At 32.2% G+C, this 21,246-nt stretch overlaps 1 protein-coding gene across 1 annotated transcript in view; it reads right to left on the reverse strand.

The window, feature by feature from the left end:
* BCKDHB (branched chain keto acid dehydrogenase E1 subunit beta) overlaps positions 1-21,246 on the reverse strand; it is a 252,004-nt gene that overhangs the window by 212,407 nt on the left and 18,351 nt on the right. The window contains exon 3 of the mRNA XM_012549184.3: positions 15,599-15,667. Within this exon, the coding sequence (XP_012404638.1) occupies positions 15,599-15,667 (69 nt within the window). The remainder of the gene's footprint in view (positions 1-15,598; positions 15,668-21,246) is intronic.

Below are 21,246 nucleotides of genomic sequence, written 5' to 3' on the forward strand. Positions count from 1 at the left end.
GACATTATTTGAATACAATTCTGAAACATATTATTTTTATTATTTTTCTTGTTATTCATGTACATTCATTTTTAAAATACACATTTCTTTATAAATCATGTTTGGAGAGAAAAATCAGAACAAAAAGGAAAAACCATGAAAGAAATTAAAAAAGAAGAAGAAAAAGAAAAAAAAAGTGAACAGAGCATGTGTTGATTTACATTCAGTCTCCAAAGTTTTCTCTCTGGATGCACATGACATTTTCTATTCAAAGTTTATTGGGATTGCTTTGGATCACTGAACCACTGAGAAGAACAAAGTCTTTCATAGTTAATTATCACACAATCTTCTGTTATTACATATAATGTATTTATGGTTCTGTTTGTTTCACTCAGTATCAGTTCATGTAGATCTTTCCAGGCCTTTTGGAGATGAGCTTGTTCATCATTTTTAAAAAACAATAATACTCCATGAAGCATAAAAAAAAGAAAGAAACGAGCAGCAGAATGCTATCAGAAAAGCCTGAAGAGCCTTACATGAACTGATGCTAAGTGAAAAGAGTAGAACTTTGTACATAGCAACAACAAATATATGTGATGATCAATTCTGATAGATGTGGCTTTTTTTTTCCAATACCAAGGTGATTGATACCAGTTCTAATGGTCTTGTGATGAAGAGAGCCATCTGCACCCAGAGAGAGGACTGTGGGGATTGATTGTGAATCACAACATAGTATTTTCACTTTTTCGTTGTTTGCTTGTTTTTTGCTTTCTTTCTCAATTTTTTCATTTTTGATCTGATTTTTCTTGTACATCATGATAATTGTGGATAGATAGATAAGTAGATAGATAGATGAACTGCACATTTAAACTATATTGGATTGTTTGCTGTGGGAGAAGGGAGAAGGGAAAAGGAGAGGAAAAAGGGAAAAAATTGGAATACAAGGTTTTGCAGGGGTGAATGTTGAGAACTATCTCTACATGTATTTTGAAAATAAAAATCTTAAAAAAAAAAAAAGAAAGAAAGAAAAGAAAACAAACCTCTAAGTTACTGGTGAAGGAGTTACCCCAGTAGTTTAATTTGAATTTTATAGAACCATTTACATAGAGGAGCTGGCATTATTCCAATTAATCATTAAAGAAATATTTATTTATTTGGGGCATGATTTAACAAAATGAGACTCTTTAATGAAATCAGAGATAAAAGAGAAAGAGGGCAGATGCAAAGAATTTCATTCAAAGAACAATTCCCTCCACTGCTATTTCTACTCTGAGTAAAATAGTAGGAATAAAATAAGGGACACACTAAGTGTGCTTCTTTTCTTGCTCTACAGATGTAGCTAGGAAAAGACAAGATTCTTGTAATACCATACTCAATTTAAAGCACCTGTCTATCAGGATGTGGGAAACAAGTTTGCCAAAAACGCTTCTTCAGAGCTGTGGTCAGAGGGAAAATATATCCAGATGCTTTAAGGTTCTTTTTGCAAAAAAGAAAACAGATTTTTCTCTAAAAGTTGGCCTAGTAAAAAAAAATAAAGACTATATTAATTTTTTAAACTTATTTTAATAAAATTTTCTGGAACATTTCAATATCATTTACTCAATGCTTGGTATTTCCACTCCTTTGATAAGCAGAATGAAGGTTTTTATTTAATTGTAGCTTTTTATCAGCCTTATTTCTTTTTTCTTTTTTTTTTTTATATTATAGCTTTTTATTTACAAAATATATGCATGGGTAATTTTTCAGCATTGACAATTGCAAAATCTTTTGTTCCAACTTTTCCCCTACTTCATCCCACTCCTTCCCCCAGATGGCAGGTTGATCAATACATGTTAAATATGTTAAAGTATAAGATAAATACAATATGTGTATACATGTCCAAACAGTTATTTTGCTGTACAAAAAGAATCAGACTTTGAAATAGTGTACAAGTAGCCTGTGAAGAAAATAAAAAATGCAGGCCAAAAAAAAATAAAGTGATTGGGAATTCTATATACTGGTTTATAGTCATCTCCCAGAGTTCTTTCGCTGGGTGTAGCTAGTTCAGTTCCTTACTGCTCTATTGGAACTGATTTGGTTCACCTCATTGTTGAAGAGGGTCATGTCCATCAGAACTGATCATCATATAGTACTGTTGTTGAAGTATATAATGATCTTCTGGTCCTGCTCATTTCACTCAGCATCAATTCATGTAAGTTTCTCCAGGCCTTTCTGAAATCATCCTGCTGGTCATTTCTTACAGAACAATAATATTCCATAATATTCATATACCACAATTTATTCAGCCATTCTCCAACTGATGGGCATCCACTCAGTTTCCAGTTTCTGGCCACTACAAAGAGACCTGCCAGAAACATTCTTGCACATACAGGTCCCTTTCCCTTCTTTAAAATCTCTTTGTGATATAAGCCCAGTAGATCAAATGACCCATGAATCAAAGAGTACGCACAGTTTGATAACTTTTTGAGCATAATTCCAAATTGCTCTCGAGAATGGCTGGATGTATTCACAATTCCACCAACAATGTATCAGTGTCCCAGTTTTCCCACATCCCCTCCAACATTCAGCATTATATTTCCCTGTCATTCTAGCCAATCTGACAGATGTGTAGTGGTATCTCAGAGTTGTCTTAATTTACATTTCTCTGATTAATAATGACTCGGAGCATCTTTTCATATGGTTAGAAATAGTTTCAATTTCTTCATCTGAGAATTGTCTGTTCATATCCTTTCACCATTTATCAATTGGAGAATGACTTGATTTCTTATAAATTAGAGTCAATTCTCTATATATTTTGGAAATGAGGCCTTTAACAGAACTTTTGACTGTAAAAATGTTTTCCTAGTTTATTGCTTCCCTTCTAATCTTGTCTGCATTAGTTTTGTTTGTACAAAAACTTTTCAATTTCATATAATCAGGGAGGGGATGGAGGGAGAGAGGGAAAAAATCGGAACAGACGTGAGTGCAAGGGATAATGTTGTAAAAAATTATCCTGGCATGGGTTCTGTCAATAAAAAGTTATTTAAGAAAATTTTGGTAATAATAAAATCCACAGTAAGAAACTGTTTGGTATATGGATCTGTTCTAGCTCTAACAGTTAATATGAAATTTCAAATACAGGAAAAATAGTGGAAAAAAATCATCATTTCCTTCAATGTATATGTTTTAAACTGTTTTAGATATTTAATATGTGTATCTATCTTTATATATAACTTCTTGAAGTATGTTTTATTGTTTCAGGGATTAAAAACACATAAAATTTAAATTTAAAGTAAAAAAAAAAAGCTCTTCTTTGGTCATAAATTGCTTCCTCTTCCACAGATCTGAGAGGTAAACTATCCTATGTTTTTCTAATTTATTTATAATCTCATTCTTTATGCCTAGGACATGAACCCATTTTGATCTTATCTTGGTGTATGGTGTTAAATGTGGGTCAATGCCTAGTTTCTGCCATAATAATTTCCAATTTTCCCAGTAATTTTTGTCAAACAGTGCGCTCTTATTCCAAAAGTTGGGGTCTTTGGGTTTGTCAAACACTATTAAAGTTACTGTTTTGTACTTTGAACCAAACCTATTCCATTGATCAACTAGTCTATTTCTTAATCAATACCAAATGGTTTTGGTAACTGCTGCTTTATAATTTTAGACCTGGTACACCTAGGCCACCTTCATTTGATTTTTTTTTTTCATTAATTCCCTTGAATTCTTGACCTTTTGTTTTTCAATATGAACTTTGGTGTTATTTTTTCTAGGTCATTAAAATAGTTTTTTGGGAGTCTGATTGGTATAGCACTAAATACATAAATTAGTTTAGGTAGTATTATCATCTTTATTATATTTGCTTGCCCAATCCAAGAGCATTTAATATTTTTCCAGTTGGTTAGATCAGACTTAATTTGTGTGGAAAGTGTTTTGTAGTTTTGCTCATATAGTTCCTGATTTTCCCTTAGCAGATATTCCTAAATATTTTATACTATCAGTAGTTATTTTAAATGGAATTTCTCTTTGTAACTCTGACTGTTGGATTTTGTTAGTGATATATAAGAATGTTGATGACTTATGTGGGTTTATTTTATAACCAGCAACTTTGCTAAAGTTGTAGATTATTTCTAATAACTTTTTAGTAGAATCTCTGGGGTTCTTCAAGTATACCATCATATCATCAGCAAAGAGTGATAACTTGGTTTTCTTATTACCTATTCTAATTTCTTTAATCTCTTTCTCAACTCTTATTGCCAAAGCTAGCATTTCTAATACAATATTGAATAGTAATGGTGAGAATAGGCAACCTTGTTTCATTCCTGATCTTATTGAGAATGGTTGCAGTTATATACTTCAACAACAATACTATATGATGACCAGTTCTGATGGACCTGGCCATCCTCAGCAACGAGATCAACCAAATAAATCATTTCCAATGGAAGAGTAATGAACTGAACCAGCTATGCCCAGAAAAAGAACTCTGGGAGATGACTAAAAACCATTACATTGAATTCCCAATCCCTATATTTATGCACACATGCATTTTTGATTTCCTTCACAAGCTAATTGTACAATATTTCAGAGTCTGATTCTTTTTGTACAGCAAAATAACGTTTTGGTCATGTATACTTATTGTGTATCTAATTTGTATTTTAATGTATTTAACATCTACTGGTCATCCTGTCATCTGGGGGAGGGGGTGGGGGGATAAGAGGTAAAAAATTAGAACAAGAGGTTTGGCAATTGTTAATGCTGTAAAGTTACCCATGCATATATCCTGTAAATAAAAGGCTATTCAAAAAAAAAAAAAAAAAGAGAATGGTTGCAGTTTATCTCCCTTACATATGATGCTTACTAATGGTTTTAAATAGATAAGTCCATGTATTCCTATACTCTCAGGTGTTTTTAATAGGAATGGATGTTGGATTTTATCAAATGCTTTTTTCTGCATCTATTGAGCTGATCATATGGTTTTTGTTAATTTGGCTATTAATATGGTCAATTATATTGATAGTTTCCCTAATATTGTACCAGCCCTGCATTTCTGGTATAAATCCTACTTGATCATAGGGTATTACCCTGGGGATGATTTTCTGTAACCTCTTTGCTAATATTTTATTTAAGATTTTTACATCAATATTCATTAGGAAGATTGGTCTATAATTTTCTTTCTCTGTTTTCAACCTACCTGGTTTAGGTATCAGTACCATGTCTGTGTCATAAAATGAATTTGGTAGCACTCCTTCATTCCCTATTTTTTTCAAATAGTTTATATAGCATTGGAGCTAATTGTTCTTTAAATGTTTGGTAGAATTTACATGTAAATCCATATGGGGGGATTTGTTCTTAGGGAGTTGATTAATAGCTTGTTCTATTTCTTTTTCTGAAATGGGACTATTTAAGCAATTTACTTCCTCCTCTGGGAAGTCTATATTTTTGGAGGTCGTCATCCATTTCACTTAGGTTATCAAATTTATTGGCATAAAGTTGGGCAAAGTAACTCCTTATTATTGCTCTAATTTCCTCTTCATTGGGGGAGAATTCTCCCTTTTCATTTTTAAGAGTAACAATTTGATTTTCCTTTTTCTTTTTTCTAATCAGATTTATGAAAGATGTATCTATTTTATTGGGTTTTTTCATAAAACCAACTCAGTTTTATTAAATTAATAGTTTTTTTTCTACTTTCAATATTATTGATTTCTCCTTTTAATTTTAGAATTTCAAGTTTAGTATTTGATTGGGGTTTTTCATTTGGTCTTTTTCTAGCTCTTTAAGTTGCAAGCTCAATTCACTGATCTTCTCTTTCTCTATTTTATTCAAATGAGCCTCTAAAGATATAAAATTTCCCCTTATTACTGCTGTGGCTGCCTCACACAAATTTTGGTATAATGTTTCATCGTTGTCATTACCTTGAGTGAAATTATTGTGTCTATAATTTGCTATTTCACCCAATCATTCTTTAAAATTGTTTAGTTTCCAATTAATTTTTGTTCTATATACCCCTAATGTTTTGTTGAATGTAGTTTTTATTGCATTGTAATCTGAAAAGAAAACATTTACTATTTCTGCCTTCCTGCATTTAATTTTGAGGTCTTTATGTCCCAATATATGGTCAATTTTTGTATAGGTTCCATGAACTGCTGAGAACAAAGTATACTCCTTTCTGTCACCATTCAGTTTTCTCCAAAGATCTATCATACCTAATTTTTCTAATATTCTATTTACCTCTTTAATTTCTTTCTTATTTGTTTTGTGGTTTGATTTATCTAATTCTGAGAGTACAAGTTGAGTTTTCCCACTATTATAGTTTTGCTGTCTATTTCTTCTTGCAACTCTCAACTTCTCCTTTAGGAAGTTAGATGCTATACCATTTACTGCATATATGTTTAGTATTGATATTGTTTCATTGTCTATGCTACCCTTCAGCAAGATATAGTTTCCTTCCTTATTTCTTTTAATTAGATCAATTTTTGCTTTTGCTTCATCTAAGATAAGAATGGCTACCCCTGCTTTTTTGACTTCACCTGAAGCATAATAGATTCTGCTCCAATCTTTTACCTTTACTCTGTATGTATCTCCCTGTTTTAAATGTGTTTCCTGTAAACAACATATTGTAGGGTTCTGACTTTTGATCTAGTCTGCTATCTACCTCTGCTTTATGGGAGAGTTCATCCCATTCACATTTATGGTTAAAATTTCTAATTCTGTATTCCCTGCCATCTTATTATCCCCAGACTATGCTTTTCTTTTTCTTGCCCCTCCTTACACCCTTTCCCAGCATTAAACTTATGGGCCCCACTTGTGTCATGAAGCTCTCCATCCTGAAAGTATTATTAAAATCACTAAAAAATTGTTCCAAGGTTTTCAAAACAGCATTATCATCTAATTGCAAAAAACTGGATACCCAACAATAAGGGATTGGTTAAGGGAAATTGTACAATTTTAACATAACAGAATATTCAAAGGCAATTAAGACTAACAATCTGGGAACTATTTATGAAATGATACAAATGTTAAAAATAAGAATCAAAATTAAAAAAACAAAAGATATACAAGCTATAATCATATGAAAAAAAGTCAATATAGATACCAGCCAAGTTTATAAAGAGGAAGGGACACTTTCTAATTCTTCAATATAACTAATCCATAAGGACCCAGAAAACACACGAAACCAAGTCTTGATTGGAGAAATCCATGCAAAAATCACAGAGAATCATTTTTTGAGCCAGGTTGGAAAAGGAAAACAGTGAAGTGTGAGGAACTGGGAACTGAGCCTAGTTAGGAATGCCTAGAGCAGAGGCTTCCAGTCAGGGACCATATAAAGGTGTTAAAACTATGAAATAAATAGGGTCTTAGAACTAGCAAGTATTGACCTCATATAGTAAAAAGAAGAGAAACAGGTGCCAACTGGCAAATCCATCTGTCATATGCCAAAGGAAGTCATAGATCCAGCAAGGCTAAAGGAAGGGACTATGCCTAGGATTGTGGGCCAGCAATGATACAGAGTGGTCATGGCCTTAGGTTATGTACTGGACAAGGAACAAGAAAAGGCATACATAGCATTTATGGATCTGATTCCCACAAAGAAAGCATGTTCTAAGGTCCAGCCCCAAACTAGTCTGAAGCCTGCAAAAGAAAGCTCAACTCATTTTAAGAGGAATAAGCAGTTCTGTCACTAAACCTACTTAAAGTCTTCCAGGTACCTCGTAATACTCTTGAATCTGCTGAAGATCCAATCACAGGCAAACTCATAGTTGTATTGCCCATACCAAATCCAGGTCAGAAGCTTATAAAATTCAAAACCCATGACAAGTCTCACATTCGATCAGTATATTTTGAACTCATTGAAAACTCAAGAGATCCCCAGCCTGAGCCACCCTGAGATCCCTAAAGAATAAAATATTTGATATCCAGAGAAAGTAGCAGCAAGATCAAAGAGATCATAAAACAAGGACAAACACACACTCAAATAATCTATTTGGAAATAATCAAAGTGTGGTCCTAATACAAAATCTGAAATCAGAAGTAAGGCTTGAATAATAAAAGTCTAAACACACACACACACACACACACACACACACACACACACACAAGAATTCCCCCTTAAAAAAGTATTATGGTGATAGGGACACTCAGGATATAAATCCAGAAGAAAAGAATGATCTCAAAATATCTACAAGAAAAGCCTTAAAGAAAACAACAACAACAACAAAACAGTTTAGGTACAAATTCATTTAGAATTCCTAAAAGAAATGAAAAGTTTTCAAAAAGAGTTAAATGATTTTATAACTGAAATGAAAATGCTAGAGGAAAGAATTGGAAAAGAAATGAGCATTATGGAGGAAAGATATAGAATATAGAATAGCTTAGCATAAGAGATATAAAAAATATAAGGAACATACTCCTTGAAAACAGAATAGACAAAATAGAAGTTAATCTATGAGATACTGAGAAATATTAAAACAAAGTCAAAAGACTCAAAAACATTAGAAAACATAATGTATCTTATAGCATTACTATGGTAAAATACTACAAAAATCAATTTATAAAAAGAAATGTTTCAAACAACATATAGAAAAAACCATGAGGCAAAGAACCTCTTTTTTTTTGGGGGGGGGGGCGGGTTTTTTTTTTCTTCTTTTTTTTCTATTTTTTTTTTATTTCTTCATTTTTTAAGGCAGTTGAGTTTAAGTGACTAGCCCATTCACACAGCTACTTCTTTTTATTATTACAATACATACAGAGAAAGAAGTCCTCACACCAAGCCTACAACTTTGTCCTTGCCTTTCCAGGGCTTGTAAACACACGATTCACAATTTCCAACTCTGCTGTCGTCTTCTAGACTGAATTTTCTCTTTCCGTTTCCTTTGATTCTTGTGGCACCTGGCCAATAATCCTAATTAAAGGTATTAGACAATTCTGTTTAAATTAGTTCTTCTGGTGTCCTTACTTGTCCAAATGGTAATCCTTTTTTATTTTATAAACTCACTAGAAGTTTCAGCCTCAATAAGGCATTCTCTCTCTTTGAAGTTGCTCATCTACTGCTTAAGTTTATGCAGTAACATTCAACAAGCAAAATACTGCCCCCCCCCCAACAAAACACACACACAAAGAAAATATTGTAGATGTCATATGTTTTCTTTTCCCCTGTATTTATAATGAACATATCTATTTTTGTGTAGTTCTGACAGGTAAAAATTGGGCTGTTGCCAATTCGGATTTTTTTCTCTTTGCTATTAAATTTTAAAGGCCTCCTCCCCAGTAATCTGTGTTTAGATTAAAGCCTTAGGAAGAAAGAAACATCATATTCTTACTGGATCTGTACAATGGGATTAATAAAGTTTGTTAAGGGTAATCCTCTTTCTTTTGGCCTAAAGTATCCCTTTATGTTCCTCTTCAATCTTCATTCCAAGCTGCTCCAAGAATCTGATTTTCAAAGAAGGTTGCTTACTTCTTATCCCACTCCCACCCAAAACTCCACTCAATTCTTTGTACTAACCCTCTCCAAGCACTGTGGATTTGGGAGGGAGGAGAGGATTTAAACTGCATTTCCTTCTTCTACTCCTCCACTTGTATTTTTTAAAATTGAAGTTTCAAAAAAAATTCAAATTGACTTTCAATTTAAAAAAAAAAATTGAATAAGTAATCAAAGTAGTAACTAGAATGAGTAAATTTTTCTTTTGTTTTTTTTAAGACTAACAAGTTTGCTTAATTCTTATAGCTAACAAACATAAAACACACTCATGAAGAAATAAAGGTAGCTCAATGAAACAGTATGAAGTTGAATTGCTAATTATTAAGACATCATATAGCAAATAAAAACTTTTAGCATTATCATTCATATTAAAAAAAGTAATTCAAAAACAGGATCATACCTAGAAAGAATTAGACTATGGCAGCACAGACTCCTAACCAAGGTACAAATACATAATTTTATGCAAGTGACATTAAGTTAAGTGAATATCAAGGACAACCTTAAAGAGTAAAAGAGAAAAAAAAAGTCATTAAAAAACAATACTTTGGGGGAAGCTAGATGGTGCAGTGGATAGAGCACCAGCCCTGAAGTCAGGAGGACCTGAGTTCAAATGTGATCTCAGACACTTAACACTTCCCAAGTGTGTGACCCTGGGGCAAGTCACTTAACCCGAATTGCCTCGTGGGGGGAAAAAACAATACTTTGTCTATAGGGAACTAAAAGAGGAAAAATTGAAAAAATCTATCCTTTTATTGGGAGGACAGTTTGGAAACAGAGGCTCAGTCATATGTCTATGTGTGTGTATGTGTAGACAAATACTACTAGCTACCAACTACCTCCTTACTTGTCTCTCTAAAGTTATTTGAATATCATCAGATTGGAGCACTTGGGGGAGGGAGAGGATAGTAAATTGTCTGCAAGGTCTGAGATCACTGCCCAGGTTTACCATGCCCTAAAAATAGTTCTGCTTAAAAATATGACTTTTATTTTAATAACTAAGATCCATAACCTCAATTCTAATAATTTTATATCATTAGTAAAGATCATCTGATATTCATTGGAGAAGGGAATGACTAATATTTTAAGAAAACTGTTCATATGCTCTTTTGTAAACTAATTCAAAATATTTTGTCTTTTAATCTTCAGATTTAATATATGCATAATTCTGAAATGGAAAATGAATTTTCTAAGACTAAGAAAGAGCCTAATTAAAGCTCTTAATAAAACTGGAATTTAAACGTGGACACATGCTTGATACTTTTCCTTCCTTACTTCAGTGCTTTAAAGTGTCTGATTAAATTAATACCACACAATTTCCCTAATGTTTACAAGAACAAGGAAATAGTAATATTGATTTTTCTCATACTGGGATGACACGTTCAAATTTCTGGGCCAGTTGAACACAGGAACAAATAAGAAAAGTCAGAGGCTCCAAAAAAGCATGTCTTAATTGAACTTCTTCCAACAACACAGGATGGGGAAATCACTCTCTGAAAACAAAAGCCTCTAAAAGTTATCAATAATGGTTTCAGTAGGAAATTCACAACCACATTATTTTCTAGTATTTCATACTATAACATAGTGGGATGGATGTTCACCATAGCTTTCAAGAACAGTTTCATTAGTCACTCCTTGTGTATACATTTGGGAACAAGTTGTACATACTTCATTTGATCCTTCTCTACAGAGAAAAGAAGACTCAAGAAAAGGTCCCTCGATTTGTCCAGTCACAAGCTAAGACCCAAGTCTGTGACTCCAAGTGTACTGCTCTTTCTGCTACCCATCAAAGCTGCTCACTCATATTTATGAAAAGGATGATAATGCCTCAGATTAATGAGGTTTGTGATACAAGACCCCTATAGTGACAAAATGTGAGATGAACTGAAACTTGGTGAAATATACTGTAACTCTTCAGGTTAAAAGTTGGCATTCATTTGGAGTCAACTGAAGGAACAATATAGCAAGATATCTAGAGGTCTTTCATCTAATCCAAGTTTTGACAATAAAGCTCCATTTGTATAACCAAACAACAGAAAAATTACCAAAAGCTAAATGACTGATTAAATTAAGACCTTTATGGTGAAAAGGCATGAAAAAATCCTGCCTCTGGAGGAACTACTAAAAAATAATTCACTTTCATGAAAATCTGAAATATAAATTTCATATACATTTGATTATAATATTTTATTTTTCCTTTTCAACTACAGATTTGGTTGTTATTCAGATATATGATTTCATCAATATAGGGAACTCTCAGTTTCTAAAGGGATAATTGTTTTGCCCAGGGACACACAACTTATGTATTTCAAAGGTGGAACTTGAACCAGGTCTACCTGAGTCCAAAGTCAGCTCTATAAATCCATAACCTAACAAAATCTCAAATAAATAATAATAATAATAATATTAAGAAGAATTAGATTGTGCCAATGTATTTAAAAAGAATAGCAATTAAAGATACTGAGGGTACTCATCATAAATCAATGTTGTCATGTGGGTCACTTGGAATATAAAATTATTCAATTTCTCCCTACTATCTATTTAATGTCACTGTTTTTATACTTTTTTTTCTTTTGAACATTAAGAAAAGCTTTTGAATAGTATTATATTATTATGTCAGTAAAAAATTATATTTGACCTTAATTTATTTTTTTAATTTGCCCCTTATCTTGAAGTTTTAATTACTGTCTGAAAAATATTTAATTACTGTCTGGAGAAAAAAATAAGGATAATTTTTAATCAACTGGAGAGATAGAAGGGAGAAAGATATGAGAGTTATTCCAAAGAGTAGGGTGCCATCTAGTGATTATAATTATTTCTTACCAAATAAATTAACTCCCTAAATCACTTCTAAACTTAGCTCCCTCATTTTAATACAAGTCATGTTTCCTTAAATAGATGATATAATAAATTCAAAGGAGGAAAAATGGTGTTTTTATACAAAAGCAAAAATACTGTTTAATATCCATGAAATTTAAAGATGTTTTACCTGATTCTCTATCATGAGAAAGTATGAGCTTAAGCAAATATACATATTATTTTAGCATTTTTTTTCCATTTTTCCTCAAAAGAAGGTCAGTAGATTGTTTAACAAGTTATTTATTTGAGATCTCATTTGCTTCTGCTGCTCACTTCCTCTTTTGAATCATAGCCATTAGTTGATTTTGACAGCAACGAACTAAGATCAATTAAATAAAAATATAAAAAAAGAAAAGGAAATGGAAAAAGAAAACATTAAAGAAAAATTTCATTATACTTTTTTTTTTCCTGAGGCAATTGGGGTTAAGTGACTTGCCTAGGGCCACACAGCTAGGAAGTGTTAAGTGTCTGAGACCAGATTTGAACTCGGGTTCTTCTGACTTCAGGGCTGGTGCTCTATCAACTGCACCACCTAGCTGCCCTCTCATTATACCTTTTTTATAAAGTTTTCAAATAGACTGAAAATGTGAACTTTTAAAATGGAATTCAAATCAGAAATATTAATTTTATGCCTTCTTGTGACCAAAATTCTAAAGACTTATAAATAATCCTTTAAAAAGGCATAAGTACATAGAAAGGTAAATAAAGCAAGGGTTAAATAATAATCAAAATATAAAAAAAATCAAAAATTTTTCATAGTTTAGGGTTTGAGTTTGTAGGAATGAAGGATAAAAGTGGGAAGTAGTCACCTGAAACTCTGTCTACGTTCGTTTCCTCATTTTTATATAAACTAGGAAAAACAGAACTTTGCAAAGTTATGAGGACACAACAGGACATTTGTAAAGCACTTTGCAAATTTTAAAGTTAGAAAAAATGCTTGCTATTATGATAATCATAACAGTATCATTTTGGGAAAATTAAAGCAGTTATGATTTCCAGGTCAGATTAGAGAAGAGCGCAAAGAAACCAATCAGGAAGATACTAAAGTAAACCAGGTATGAAATAAAGACTTACACTAAGGTTGTGACAGCAGTATGAGGGAAAGATGAGAGACCTCATGAAGTAAGAATCCATAGGGCCTGCTGATTAATGAGATAATTGAGGAAGAAAGAACGAGATAAACATTAATTAAGCACCTACTCCAAGACAGACATTGTGTTAATACTTTATCAGTATTATATCATTTAATCCTTACAACAACCCTTGGAGGTAAATGATACCTCCTTATTAGAGATAATAAGTTTATTATTATAATAAACTTAAATAAAATAAATTTTATTATTATCTCTATTTAAAAATTGAGAAATTTGAAGCAGACATAGGCTGTATTTGAACTTAGATCTTCCTGATTCTGGATGGTTCAGAGTTTTATCTTCTATGTTACTTAGCTATCTACAGAGGTAAGGAGTAATTACATAACATTTAGCATTTTAAGAAGTGGTTGAGGGGAAAGAGCCATGATAGTGGAGAAAAGGCAAAGATTCACTTGAGATCTACCAATTTCCTCTCCAAACAGAATTAAATAATGCCTCAAAATGAATTCTGGAGCTGCAGAACACATAAAAGGACAGGGTGAAAAAATATTCCAAATTAAAGCAATATAAAAGGTCAGCAGGAAAGGTCTATCACATCAAGGTGAGACTAGCACAGGACAGGTCCCAGGAAACCAGCAACAGACTTTGCGGAAACTAAATCAATGGTAGCAGTGACAGTTTCCTGACCTCTCAGTCCACACATAGTAAGGGAAGCTGGGCCACTAGTCAGAAGGAGATTATAGAAGTCCCTTTACTAGAACGAGGGGCAAGATTGAAGAGAAATCATAAGGCATTCATTCAATAAAGTTAAACTTTACATTCCTACATGGGAAGATGATACTTATAAGTCCTAAGAGTTTTCTCATTATTAGGGCAGTTAGAAGGAGTTTTCATAGACAAAGAGCATAGGTGTAAGTTGAATATCTAAAAAATTATAAGGGATTTTTTTTAAAAAGGGGATGAAAAATAGGAATGCACTGGGAGAAGGGAAAAGGGAGAGACAAAATGGAGCAAATTATCTCACAAAAGAAGTATCAAAAAGGTTTTACAGTGGAGGGGAAGATGGGAAAAGCAGAGAGAACGCATAAATCTAACTCTTGTAATAATAAAAAACTATTAACATACACACTCAATTGGATACAAAAATCTCTCTTACCCTGTGGAAAAGTAGGAGGGTTAACTATTCTCAACAATATAAAGATCCAAGACATTTTTGAAGGACTTTTGATGAAAAGTACTATCCATCTCCAGAAAAAGAATTGATGGATCTACATGCAGATCAAGGAAAAGTTTTTTTTAAGTTTATTTTTCCTGGGCTTTTTTTAGATCTTATTTACTTTTATAACATGACTAATATGGAAATATGTTTTACATGATTTCACATGTATAACCTATAATTTGGAACAAAAGAATTTTTAATAACATTAAAATTTGTTTTTTTTAATATGTAATTGGGAAGAAAATAAAATATTTAATTTCAAAAAACAAAGTGCAAAGAGACACTTCCTCCTTAAGCTTCCTACAGTGATGAAATCATAGGTCCGCTAAGAAAAAAAAAATGTAAACTCCTTAAGAGCAATGACCAATGTAGAATTTCTCTCTTGGTTTCTACATTACATATATGTGATCATACATGTAAATATGCTTGCATATATGTATTTGTATATGTGTATGTACACACACATACACACATCTCACTCCCATCAAATGACTGGAAAAAAGGCCTTCCATCTTTAGAGAAATGTGAATTGTTTGTCAAAGGAACAAGGAACAAAACCAAAGGCATGGAAATTGGGCATGTGTAGAGAATATTAAGGATGACTTGACTAAAGCAAAAATATTATGAAGAAAAATAACAAAATGAACTCTTGAGAAGGAAGATAAGTAAGAGAAGAGCTTAAATGGTACACTAGGGAATTTAGATTAGATACAAAAAGGGCAATAGATTTGTTGAGCAGGGAAGTGATATGATGAAAATGATGTTTAAAAAGGCCATTATCGAAACCAGATATAATCTCCTGCTATTCTAGAAAGTGGCAGCAGTAGACCAATTATTAATTGATGAGGACCTCAGTGAGAGAAGTGGAAATTCAAAGAAACTAACATGATTTTATTTTATGCTATATGCTTCACATGGCTTGAATTTTGAAAGTCCTCAGAAGTCCAACATCAACAGACATTAAGATTGCTGGCAAACATAAAGAAAACTTACCATATTTGTCTCGTAAGCCAACAGTACATCTAAAGACTCCTCCAAAAGCCACATCTTCACCAAAAATTACTGAAAAACAAGATAATCTTTTAAGAATATAGTTTACTACAAAATTCATAATACATTAACATTACAATATAATATTATGCACTTCTATTTGACTAAATCACATTTATACTTAAGAATATCAAATGAGTCAATCTAAAACAGAACTTAAGACTCATTAAATGAGTCAATTTGGAAGAGAACTTTGAATTCATTTAATCTAACCCCTTTTGTAAGGAAACTGAGGCCCAGAGAGGATAAGTGTCTAAGGTCACATAGATTACTTAGCAGTAAATCCAGTACTTGAAATCAGGAGTCCTAATTTCTTTTTTGTTTTTGTTTTTGTTTTGTTTTTTTTACTATCTTGTTGCCTCAATCATGTGAGATAATATTTGTAAAGCACTTAACATAGTTTCTAGCATGTGAAGACAGCGTATTTTAAAATCAGCCGGAGTCAGGAATTCAGGTTAGGGGAAAATCGTCAATCTTTATTCTTAGTGAAGAAAGATCGTAGGTGGAAGAGAATCGGCAAAAGCAATGTGTGCAGCTGAGTCAAGAAGCTAGCTAGACCAACAGCCACAAGACCAGCAGCTACAAGCATGGAACCCAGGCCCAATCTCTCCCAGCTTCTCTTCCTTCTCTCTGCCTCCACCCACCAAAATCATCATTTCCTCTACAACACATCAGGACTTGCACAGAGAGTGGGCGGGGGCCATTCTTTATCCAAGCATGTATATTAATAGAGTGTAGTCCAATTACTATTTAGCCTCAAGTGCTTGGGACCTCAGTGCATCAACTCAAGCCTCAGCCCATTACATAGCATATGCTAAGCACTTAATAAATGCTTGTCCCCTTCCATTCCTTCAAAAGGATCTTGATTAACTCCTTCAAATAGCTACAGGTGTTTACAAAATTACCCATAATTGTTTCAAAACTGAATTTACAAAATATGAACATGAAATACAGCAGCAGTGAGGATTAGTGATAGAAAGAACTTGGTTCAAATCCTGCACCTGAAAGATACTGGTTTGTGAAACTGGGCAAGTCACAGTGGTCCAGGTAACTCTCTAAGAATACAAATTGCCAAATAAATAATCATCTACTGGCACGACAAGCTCTCTATACCAGGAATTCTTAACCTGGGATCCAATAATTTGATATTTTAAAAATATTTTCATAACTATATTTTTCTAGAGTTTGTTTCCTTTATAATTCTATGTTTTTGTTTTTGTTGTTTGGGGGTTTTTTGCCTTTAAAAACATGACTCTGAGAAGAGGTCCATAGATTTCACCAGATTACCTTCTTAGGTCTGTGACACACACACACACACACACACACACACACACATACACACACGCAAAAAAAGGTGAAGAACCCCTGCTTGACACACATGAAATACTTGATTCAGAAAAAAAAATGTCAAAAGATTTTATACTGCTGTATTTTTTTTTTTGGTGTGTGTGTGTGTGTGTGTGTGTGTGTGTGTGTGTGTATGCGCGGGCGTGGCTTTTCTGTGGAGTGTCAGGTAAGAGTAAAGGGTTATCTTAAGGCTATAACAATTAACAACCTTTTCCCTTACAAGCCATGAAGAATGGATTTCCTTAAAATGCTAGTGAAAATTCCAACTACCCAAGAGAGATAGTGTGGAACTAAGAAAATTTGCATGCATGACAATGTACCTAGGATATATCTCTATGGAGGTAGATAGTAAGGTAACAAAAATTCCAAGGTTGTTAATATTTGACAACACACATATTTTTACTGTGAAGATACTGAAGTAGAGAGCTGGGGGGAGAAGATATGGAGTAAAGAAATTTTGCCTTAATTCAGAACTCTAGGGTTTTAAATCCCAATATAGAAAGCATTATCCAGTTTATTCTCCCTATAATAATTTGGATTCTTCATATATTGTCCTTAACAGTCAGCATTAGTATTGAATTTTGTGCCTAGAAATGTTGATGAATTGTAACTGATCCATCCCCAAGCTCTAATCAATAACATATATATCTGCGTAGCTTTTATATGCCAAAAAAGATAGCTAACTTTTGGAAGTTTCAAATCCTTAATCTTGATCTCAGAACGCCATATTCTAGAAAAGTGAATTAATATTTAAATATTAGATTTGAAAAATGGATTTGGATCATGCTAGTAATTAATTTCATTTCATATTATTATTATTATATTATTATAATTAATGTCATAAATTGTGCTATGTTAAAAAGATGGGCTGAGAGTCAAGAGTCTTATGCTCCAACTGCGGCTCTACTGCTGGTACTGGCCTATTTACTTATATGGAAAGGAAAGGGATTGAACTAAAATATTTCTAAACTCTCATCTAGCTATAAAATTCCATGATAATAATAAAAAATAAATATATGTATAAATAGAGAAAAACTGATTAACAATCATCAGATTTGGCTCAAAAAGGAAATATAAGCTCCATAGTTTCCATAGAGAAATTTATCTCACTCTACAGTGAAGTAGAAGTGGAAAGATAAAAGAAAAGGGAGAGAGGCTTTAAAAGGGAAGGATTTATTTGAGGGAGCTGGTGGTCAGAAATAAAACAAGGGGAGGAAGGAAATGGGGAAAGGAAAGAGAAAAGTATAACTTGGGGAAAATAAGATGGCAGGAAATAGAGAGTTACTAATTATGACTGTGAATCTGAATGGGATGAATTCTCCCATAAAACAGAGGTGGAGATTAGACTGGATTAAAAGTTAGAATTTTACAGTATGTTGTTTACAAGAAACACATTCAAAGCAGAGTGATACACACAAGGTAAAGGTAAAAACCTGGAGCAGAATTTATTATGTTTCAGCTAAAGTGTTAAAAAAAAAAAAAAAAGGCAGGAGTAGCGATCCTGATCTCAGATCAAACAAAAGCAAAAATAGAACTAATTAAAAGAGATAAGAAAGGAAACTACATTTTTGCTAAAAGGTACCATAGATAATTAAGTATTATCAATACTAAACATATATGTATTAAATGGTATAGCATCCAAATTCCTAGAGGAGAAGTTTAGAGAGCTAAAAGAAGAAGAAATAAACATAAACCATACCAGTAGGGAATCTCAATCTTGCTCTTATTAGAACTAAATAAATTGAACCACAAAAATAATAAAAAAGTTAAGGAGGTAAATATTAGAATTTTAGAAAAGTTAGGTATAATAGACTTTTGGAGACAGAAAAAAAAATACTTTTTATCAGGAGGTACATGTAACCTACACACAATTTGACCATATTATACCATAGAGTATACTAACCTCTAAATCAAATGCTGAAAGGCATAAATAATAAATGCATCTTTTTGAGATCCATGACATCATGATATAATAAAAATTACATGTCATAAATTAAGGAAAAATACATCAAAAATTAATTGAAAACTAATGTAATCAATGGGTAAAATGATAAATCATAGACACAATTGATAATTTCATCCAAGAGAATGACAATAAAATGAAACAATATACCAAAATTTATGGAATGTAGCCAAAGCAGTTTTTAGTAGAAGTTTGTTTTTTTTTTTTTTAATTTCTAGATGCTTACTTGCATAAAACAGAGAAAGAAAAGATCAATGAATTGGACATGCAACTAAAAAACTGAAAAAGAACAAATTTAAAAATTCCAATTAAATGCCAAATTAGAAATTCTGAAAATAAAAAGGGAGATTAATAAAAATAAAGAAAACTATTGAATTAATAAACAAAACTAAGTTGGGTTTATGAAAAAAACTAACAAATAGATAATTTGATTTTAGTTCATTTGATTATAAAAAGGAAAGAAGAAAATCAAGTTGTCAGTATCAAAAATGAAAAGAGAGAACTTTCCACCAATGAAGAGGAAATCAGAGCAGTAATTAGGAGGTATCTTGTTCAATAGTATGCCAATAAATTTGATAATCTAAGTGAAATGGATAAATACTTATAAAAACATAGATTGCCCAGATTAAAAGAGGAGGAAATAAATTACTTAAATAGTTCCATTTTAAAAGAAGAAATTGAACAACTATTAAACAACTCCCTAAGAAAAAAAATCTCCAGGGTCAAATGGATTTATATGTGAATTCTACCACACATTTAAAAAACAACTAATTCCAGTACTATACAAACTATTTGGAAAAATAGAGAAAGAAGTAGTCCTACCAAATTCCTTTTATTACACACATACGGTGTTGATATGTAAATCTAATAGGATCAAAACAGAGAAAGAAAATTATAGACAATTTTCCTAATGAATATTGATGCAAAAATCTTTAAAGCAAATTATCCCCAAGATAATATACCATGAAGAAGTAGGATTTATAGCAGGAATGCAGGACTGGTTCAATATGAAGGAAACTATTAGCATCATTGATTATATAAATAACCAAACTAACAGAAATCATATGATTATCTCAATAAATGCAGAAAAAGCATTTATCAAAATGCAACACACATTCCTATTAAAAACACTAGAGAGTAAAGGAATAAATGGAGTTTTCCTTAAGATAATGAGAAGAATATATTTAAAATCATCAGCAAGCATCATACGTAATGGGAATAAACTAGAACTATTCCCAATAAGATCAGAGGTGACACAAAACTACCCACCATCACCATTACTATTCAATATTGTATTAAAGATGTTAGCTTTGGCAATAAGAGAAGAAAATGAGATTAAAGGAATTAGAGTAGGTAATGAAGAAACCAGATTATCACTCTTTATAGATAATATGATCATATACTTAAAGATTAGGATTAAAGAATCCTAAAAAATCAACTAAAAAACTACTAGAAAAAATTCACAACTTCAGCGAAGTTGCAGAATACAAAATAAATCAACTTTAATCATCAGCATTTTTAAATACCAACAAAGTCCAATAGCAAGAGATACAAAGAAGATTCCATTTAAAATAACTATAGATAATATAAAATATTTGCAAGTCTACCTGCCAAGGCAAAGTCAAGAACTATATGAGCACAACTACAAAACACTTTCCACACAAAGTCAGATCTAATCAACTGGGAATATATCAAATATTCATGGGTAGGCTGAGCTAATATAATAAAAATGATAATACTACCTAAATTAGTGACTTATTTAGTGCCATACCAATCAAACTGCCAAGAAATCATATTACAGAGACAGAAAAAATAATAACAAAGTTGATCTGGAAGAACAAAAGGTCAAGAATTTCAAAGGAATTAATGAAAAAAAATGCAAATGAAGGTGGCCTGATGTACCAGACCAAAAACTATATTACAAAGCAACAATTATCAAAATCATTGGTACTGACTAAAAACAGAGTAGTTGATCAGTGGAATAAGTTAGGTTCACAGGACAAAATAGCTAATGACCATAGTAATCTAGCATTTGAGAAACCCAAAGACCCTAGCTTTTGAGATAAGAACTCACTATTTGATGAAAAATTGCTGGGAAAATTGGAAATCAGTATGGCAAAAACTAAGCATCGATCCACACCTAACGTATACCAAGATAAGGTTGAAATGGGTCCATGATTTAGACATAAAGAGTGATATTATAAGCAAATTAGAAGAATGATCATCTATTTCTCAGATCTATGGAGAAGGAAGGAATTTGTGGCCAAAGAAGAACAGAGTA

Source organism: Sarcophilus harrisii, chromosome 4 (genome assembly GCF_902635505.1).
Source record: "Sarcophilus harrisii chromosome 4, mSarHar1.11, whole genome shotgun sequence".
In the NCBI taxonomy this organism is placed as follows: domain Eukaryota; kingdom Metazoa; phylum Chordata; class Mammalia; order Dasyuromorphia; family Dasyuridae; genus Sarcophilus; species Sarcophilus harrisii.